The sequence below is a fragment of the Capsicum annuum genome, chromosome 3 (assembly GCF_002878395.1).
Source record: "Capsicum annuum cultivar UCD-10X-F1 chromosome 3, UCD10Xv1.1, whole genome shotgun sequence".
Lineage (NCBI taxonomy): Eukaryota > Viridiplantae > Streptophyta > Magnoliopsida > Solanales > Solanaceae > Capsicum > Capsicum annuum.
In genome coordinates, this window is record NC_061113.1 from 12900767 (window position 1) to 12909045 (window position 8279).

Below are 8279 nucleotides of genomic sequence, written 5' to 3' on the forward strand. Positions count from 1 at the left end.
TGTTAACATCTATTTGTATTTTTTTAATGATTTGTTTATATATATAATTTTATTGCTTGACGCGAGACACACGTGCAAAGCACGTAAACTAAACCAGTACCACCAAATGTAAGGTACTAGTTATACATCTCATGATACCAAATAGGGTTTTACTAATATCACCAAATGGAATGTATTAGTTATGCTCCTCGTAATACCAATTAGGGCTATATAATTAATACATGCATTAGTTATACATAGGCCAAAAATCCTACCAATATAGTACTAAATAATACCATACATAATACATAGACTATTTTTCTTAGTACATTGTACCAAACGGCTCCTTCGTATTTTTTTTTTTTTGGTAAAAACAGCCCCTTCGTTGTGATATCGTACATATGTATATAGTTAGATTTGATTTGTTTTGTTTGTTTAATTGGGCCTGCGTCGGTTCATACCTGTTGTTGGACTACTTATTGATTTTGATTTTATGTGAAAACTATGTTGTATATATTTATTAGATTGTTTATGCAAATTAAAGCAACACTTTTTCATAATTATTGGGTTAAAGAAATAATTGCAAGTTATAGCAATTTTTCAAAAATTATTATTTTTTAATTAATAAAAAAATATTTATTCATAATTAGTAGTCATATTATCTCCTTATTTTCAGTCTTTACAATCTATCTCTCCTCATTAAATATTTTGATGATTATGGTAGAAATTATTGTTGGTTTCAATAATTATCTTTATTTTTATTTTTTTTAACTTTATCAATTAAGTTGCAAAATATGTTCTTAAATTAAAGAGTAAAATTTGGTAAAGATTTTTTTTCACATTGGTACACTTTTTGACTTTCTAGTAATTTTTATTTTTTACTTTTTCAATGTTTACACTATTCTCCATAGTTACTTTATTGACAAAATATTTTCTCCACCATTAATAGCTCTCTTTTTCATAACTTATTTTTTTTTTCTCTTCCTTTTTATTGAACCTTATAGCTTTTGCATATGAACTTGGGTTTCTCTTCATATATTGATGATATGGGATATAAAATTGACTCAACTTAGTGTTGTTTTCTTATTTTTTTTGTTGAATCATGTTGCAAAGTGCAAATTTGACTCTACTCCAAATAGGAAGAACTCTAGATTGTTAGAAGAAAATAACCCGATCATACTTTCTAGACCGTCCTTTGATTTGGGATGTTTTACCCCATCTTCCTTATCGAAGAACAAGACGAAGCTACTTCAAAGTGATTCGATTTTGCACAATCCTTTCAATGAGTTTTATTAACGGAAATCATGAATTCCCAGCAACCCAAAATCCTTTAAAATTAATACCCTTACCCAGTTAATGGATTGAGTTTTATCATGTGAAAAATATTTTATATGTACTTTTTAGACTGATTATTACAAGTTGTAACTATATATAATTATTGAACTATACAGATTGTCAACAACAAACCCAGTGTATTCCTACCAAGTGGGGTCTGAGGAGGGTAGAATGTACGCAATCCATACCGCTACCTCCAGAGAAGTAGAGAGGTTGTTTTCGATAGACTCTCAGCTCAAAATAGAGAAAAGTAGACCAAAGCGTAATTAAATAAGAAGCAAGATGGATGGCATAACAAGAAAAGGAATAAGACACAATAAAAATATTACTCAAAGCAATAAACAATAAAATAAATAAGTGCAACAGGAAAAAGAAACCCAAGCCCGCCTGATCGGGCTCCTATCTCTGGACCTAATCCTAGGGTTACCAGCCCGACTCAACTTGAGCTCTTCTAACTACTTACTAAATCCACGCACACAACCTAGCCTTCTACCTTTATCCGCGATCTCCACACCTTCCTATCTAGGGTCATGTCCTCAGTAAGCAGAAGCTGCTCCATATCATGTCTGATCACTTCCCTTCAGTACTTCTTCGGCCTACCTCTCCTTCTCTTAAAGCTATCTAACGCTAATCTCTCGCACCTCCGAACTGGGGCATCTGTGCCCCTCCTCATCACATGCCCAAACTATCTCAACCTTTCTTCGCGCATCTTATCCTCCAACGAAGCCACTCCCACCTTCTCCCGGACGGTCTCATTCCTGACTCTATCCCTTCTGGTAAGTCCTGCACCTGACTGTACTGATTATCAGAAAGCAAAATTAATATAGTGAATCAATACCAATATTAACCATGACTAATACTGATTACCTTTTTTATTGCAACAAAAAATTATTTGATATCAAACAATAGATTATTTTCAATAGATATGGTGATATTTTTTCACTAAATATCCATTGCATACACTAAAAAAGTCATGTATGTAGACACCTAATTTTTACCCTCCGTGACTGAGTCTAATTTCGAGTTTCTTCAATTTTAAATAAGATTGCAACATTTATATTATCCAAATAAAAGCTTTCCAAAGCATTTCTCTAGGTAGTTTTAGTCGTTTTAAGTAGCGATTGTATATTTAGTATTTGCATATGCGAAATCATATAATTTTACGAAAACATTAAATTTTAATCAAGGGTTATTTGGAATATGGATTCAAATGGATAAAATATTGATTTAAAAATAATTTATTTGAAAATATTTGTTTGATTTTATTGAACCAAGAAGTTCGGGATTGAATTGGTTGTTAATTTGTTTCAAATATTGTTTCAATTTAGTAAATTTATTAAATTAGAACTTAATTGAAACTAAATTGACCATAATTACAATGCAATGGGTCAATTGAATTTTAATTATGCTAAAATTTAAGTATAATTGTCTAAATTCTCATTTTTGGCTATTTAATAAATGGTCTAAATCCCCAATTCTTAATCTACCTAACAAAATTCAACCAAACCCTTACCAGCCTGCCCAGTCACCCCAACCTGTTCCACCAGGCCCAATTACACCGACTCGGCCCATTCTCATTCCCTTTTCCCTCAACCCGTTTTAACGTCAATCAAGAACAATACAACAACCAAAAACCGCCTCAACAACCGTAACAACAACATTCAACAACGGCACTCAACAAACCAATAGAAAATACAACGGCAAAACTCGTATACAACACCATCAGTACCAAACTCGCAATTTCCAAGCAATATCAACGATAATAGCATTCGACAACAACGATGTACAACAACAAATGCGCAAAACCATTTCAACAGACCAGTACAATATCAACGCCAAAGAACCTGGCCACCCCACCCTCAATTTTACCATTTTACCTTCTTAACATTCAGCCAAGAATGGCTAGAGTTTCGTCTACTTCCCCTTGCTTAGACCATGTCCACTCGTTTTTGGCAATAGAAGCCAACGGGTACGTGCCTCTCTGCCTGTGGACCTCAAATTCTGCAAGAAAATCAATTCAAAATTTCATTTTTAAATCTGAAACCCTAAAATTCTCCCCTCTCTTTTCCCTATAAATAGAGGTTGGGGGATAAAGGTGAAGAGGGCTTTTTGGGGATAAAATGGGGATTTTGGAGGATCGCTCCTCTAATCTCACGTAACCAAGAGGTTCATGGTGAAATTCGCCTAAATTCGTTGAAATCGTCTAAGTTTCTGCAAGAACGATTCAATGCCGGTAAGTCCAAGTCGAGTTTTTGGTGGTGAAAATCCATCGTGACAGGCTCGTAATCCCTATTCGTTGCTCAAAAAAAGGTAAACACATCATTCTCTTTTAAATTTTCTCATTATTTCTTCTTCTTCGTGCAAGTAGCGTAATGGTAGGATTGTGTATTGTAGAAACTTAGGATTTTTTAAGACTATTTTGATGAGTAGGTGGTTATGCGTTAGATTTCTTATGACTAATTTTGTTTCATGGTTAGTTGAAAGTTACTCTACTTGTTTCGAGGTTAGTTGATTCCTTAAAAGATTGTTACGATCATCGGTGATTCAACTCTTTAAAACTGATATGAACAAGTCGTGAATTTGAATAACAGTAGGTTGCGTCACAATATTTTCATAGTAACTAAGTCAGCCCATTTGCTTTTGTATAACTAAGTCAGCCCATTTGCTTTGCACTTCAATAATTTCTACTATCCGTAGACCTCATGTTCAATTGAAATTCCAAATTCAATCAAATCCTTTGCTCCCTTAGTTTCAAAATACACATGACACCTTTCCCATTCACAAACATTGCAATAACTTCTCATACATTGCATTCATTTTCTATCCTTTATCACAAATTATACAAAAAGCTTCAAATAATATGTTAAACTCAAAGTAACTCTCTTTATCACCAAAGTAAAAATAAAATGGGGTATGAGAAATTAGCTGACCTCCAGATCAATTCCCATGGTTTCAGCAACACGACGCATGATAGAATGAACAAGCATACTCTTATTATACCTCTCCTCACAAGCCGAAATATCTTCTTCAGAAGCCCTACGTTTACTGAGATCGATATATCCTTTCTCCTTGTAAACCCTAAGAACCATAACAGGTTCGACGCGTCCAACTTTGATAAGACTACTAATACTCCGAATACGACGACGAGAGAGCTCAGAGAAAAGAATCATTCCTTCAATGTTATTGTACTCCAGAAGGGAAATGTAGGCCCCAGTATCAGCCATGCTTTTCACCTGTATCATTACTGCTTGGTCTACTTATTGGTACTTCGATTCGTATATTCGGCATTCAAGATTCGGAGATTTAGGCGCCATGATTGTTGGTGTGTGCGTGGGTGGGTGGTGTGTGTGCAGGGGGGGGGGGGGGGCAGCTGTTGCTTCTAGGGTTTCAAAGAAATTTGGGTTTCTGGAGAAAGGTTTTTTTTACTGTGGAGGGGCTGAAACAAGAGATTCCACGAAGAATTTGTTTTTTGGCGTCTAAAGTTAGCTGTTTTGGTATATATCCCTTCCTTTTATTACCTATCTATGGGTGCTATTTACCCCGGGCCCAAATCTACGTTTAAAATTTAATTTGTTCTTTATTTTAAAACTTTTATTCAACATTTGTGTTATTTATTTTTGTTGCGTCATTTTTATTAAAAAAGTAACTTGTTATATTTGTGAAGACTTTTAAAAGATTAATGCCCGTTTGACCATGAAAATAATCATTTTTAGAGTTGAAGTTGGAGTTGGAATTAAAGTTAGAATTGATGTTGTGTTTGGTCACAAACATAAATTAGAGTTGTTTTTAAAATTTTGCTCGAGAAATAAGAATGAAAAAAGTTTTCAAAAATAATTTTCAGTAAATTAAAATAATTTTTATGATAAAAAACTACTATTTTCACCAAAAAGAAATGATTTTCGAAAAAAATGTTAAAAAAAAGTTCTTAGTCAAATGCCTACTAAATCATATAAAAGTATTTGAGAGTCAAAGAAACACAAGTATGAAGTCTCAAAAATTAAATTGAGCTTTATATTATGTTATATGTATGTATGAATTATTACCCATTTTTTCTCTAATAAATTAATGGTAGCAATCAAATTCCAAAAAGTTATTCAATAATCAAAAGAATATCAATAATATTTTATGCTATAAGTATTAATGGGCGTTTAACCATAAAAACTAAAATTTTTGAAATTAGAGCACACCCACCCGTAATCTTTAGAAATGGGACAAATGATCAAGCTCATACTAAAAAAATTTCCACAATACAGTTTTCTGTCTCTGAGTTCTTATTAGAGAAATATGTTTCATCATACAACTTAAAAATAAGCGTAGCAATTTGTCTTTATCCACTTGGCCGGCCCAGGCCCAGGCCTAGGACTGGCGGCCCTACAGCCTGTGGGCTGATTGGGCAGGCCCATCGGTTAGGCCGAGCTAAATTGGCTGGAACGGGCTAACCCGGTCCATTTAAAAGGTTTAATTATGATGATTCTATTGTATAAGAATAAGGGTGATATTCAACAATTATAGTGGTATAAAGTTGTTGAGCCACACTATGAAGGGTTGGGAGAGGGTGGTAGAGTTGAGGTTGCAAAGGATTGTTACTATTTCTGAAAATTAGTTTGTATTTACGCTAGGGTGCTCGACTACTGAAGCCATTCATCTCGTTAGGAGACTGATAGAGCAGTATAGGGTTAGGAAGAAGGATTTGCATATGGTGTTTATCGACTTAGAGAAGACCTATGATAGAGTTCCCAGAGAGAGGTTCTTTGGAAGTGTTTGGAGGAGAGAAGTGTACGGTGTATATTAAGGCAATTAAGGATATGTACGACGGCGCCAAGATTTGAGTTAGGATTGGAGGAGGGGACTAAGCACTTTTCCGTCTTGATAGGGTTACACTAAGGATCGACGCTTAGTCTGTTTCTTTTTGCCTTAGTGATGTATGTTTTGATGCGACAAATTTAAAGTGAGGTGCATTACTATTTGATTTTTGCGTATGATGTGGTATTAATTGATGAGACACGTAGTGGAGTTAATGCTAAATTGGAGGTTTGGAGGCAGACCCTTGAGTCTAAAGGGTTTAGGTTGAGTAGGTCCAAGACGGAATATTTGGAGCGTAAGTTCAGTGAGGTATCTCATGAGTCCGATGTGATTGTTAAACTTGATACTCATTTTATCAATAAGAGAAACAATTTCAAGTATTTAGGACCTATGATTCAGGAGAATAGTGAGTTTAATGAGGATGTCACTCTTGGATTCGGGTAGGGTGGATGAAATGAAAGCTCATTTTCGAAATCTTGTGTGATAAAAAAGTACCTCCTATAAGTTCTAAAGAGTGGTGGTTAGATCAGATTTATTGTATGGGTACCTATGGATCGGATGAGTACCCAGCATCAACATAACCAACATGATCGGGACTACAGTCTTTAAAATTAAATAAACTCATATGTTTAATCTTATTCTAATGTCTCATAGTAGGAGCAGAACTATACCTTACTAACAAATTGATCGAAAGGTTATATCGAACCTTGTAGTAGTTACAAGATATATTAGCACACCAATTGCACTAAGATATATTACCAATCCAATTCGATATATTTCTCATTCCAACAAATAATCTATTGCTTTTGAAAATTCTCCAAGAGTTCCAATAATTTACAAGTTATAAGCTTATACAATATAACGATTATAAATAAGTTTTCCAGAAACTTTTATATGCTTCAAACATTTTGAATCCTTAAAAAAGTTTTCATATAAATTTTGTCAAGTGACAATATTCAATATTTCATGTGTGACATCTTCAAGTGTCTGGGCTACAAATCAAATAAGTGTTATGCTTATCAAGATGCATCCTTTCATGTCACTTGATAAATATCTTTACGTCAACATACTTAAATAAACATAGAATTCAGGTCCTCATAATCTTTTACAATATTGCGCCAATATTGTATCAAAGATATTAATGATATTTCATTTCATATCAGTTCACAGTATGACATAACATTTTGAGATTTCATCACTTCATTATTTTCAGGTACCTGAACCTCCTATAAGGTTTCATGAAGTGTTATGTCGTAGGTTCTTCAAGAGCACATTGCCTTCTTATTATGATCATTTGCTCCTTATCCTTTTCAAGGATTATTGCATTTAGAATCGATTGATCTACCACGCTTCACGCATGCATACTTTGTCCTTTAGGGACACAAAATAGGAGCACTTTCAGTTTAATATGAGATACTTTCGGTATTTGAATTGAATTATCTTTTGAATGGGGATCTAATAATAATTCCTAACATACTCCATAGCTGTTTATAATCTCCTCCTTATGTCAGGAAAACTAACATGCATCCTACATATTCTTTGAGGATCCATCTTTATGCATCATGATATATTCATTAATCGAATACCGCACATAAAATTATTAGATAGATAATGTGTGATTCCTGACTCAGAACCAACTTTGAAGGGGAATTAATCATAATTTATTAATTTGATGCATACAAGTACTTATTTATATAATATTTCAAATCAACACATGAAGTTTTTGTTCTCATTAGCAATGGTTTATCTATTTATCATAGTCATTTTATCTCTAATCAACAGTATCAAGATGAATTGCTTTGATTACACAATCTGAAAATTATGCTCTTAACTCAATTTATATTAAACAAGAAAATCTATGAATGTCAACAGCCGGTTGACAATATACATGTGATTATCTTATATTGATGCATCTTAAGACTAGGCGGGACATGGAACAGTTACAGCTCACCGAGGACATGACCCTAGATAGGAAGGGCTGGAAGATGCGAATTACGGCAGAGGATTAGGGCCAGTTCGGGTCGCTAGTGTAGGGAATTAATTGGTGGGGGTGTATTCCTGTTATGATTCTGTATTCAGTGTTTCGTGTTCCGTGTTCCGTGTTCCATGTTTATTACGAATCTGTGTGCTTTCCTCTGCTTTATTATTCCTGCATTCCTGCT

At 34.0% G+C, this 8279-nt stretch overlaps 1 protein-coding gene across 2 annotated transcripts; it reads right to left on the reverse strand.

The window, feature by feature from the left end:
* Positions 1–1620: 1620 nt before the first annotated feature.
* LOC107864200 (eukaryotic translation initiation factor 2 subunit alpha homolog) lies at positions 1621–5123 on the reverse strand. Of its 2 annotated transcripts, none has more exons than XM_016710502.2 (2): positions 4245–5123; positions 1621–2107 (listed from the first exon to the last, which is right to left on the reverse strand). In XM_016710502.2, the coding sequence occupies exons 1-2, from the start codon at positions 4554–4556 to the stop codon at positions 2000–2002; spliced, it is 420 nt and encodes a 139-aa protein (XP_016565988.2). In that variant the 5' UTR covers positions 4557–5123; the 3' UTR covers positions 1621–1999. The 2 variants fall into 2 exon arrangements, with proteins under 2 accessions (XP_016565988.2, XP_016565989.2); XM_016710503.2 differs by lacking the exon at positions 1621–2107 and adding an exon at positions 3041–3315 and having other exon boundaries at positions 4245–4799.
* Between the last annotated feature and the right edge of the window lie 3156 nt (positions 5124–8279).

What these genes read in the sequence shown, in the direction of transcription:
- LOC107864200 (XM_016710502.2), bottom strand. Translation starts at nt 4,556, where the DNA reads ATGATACAGGTGAAAAGCATGGCTGATACTGGGGCCTACATTTCCCTT. An exon ending in CCATGGGAATTGATCTGGAG is followed by an intron (nt 2,108 to 4,244) that starts GTCAGCTAATTT and finishes TAATCAGTACAG; the next exon opens with TCAGGTGCAGGACTTACCAG.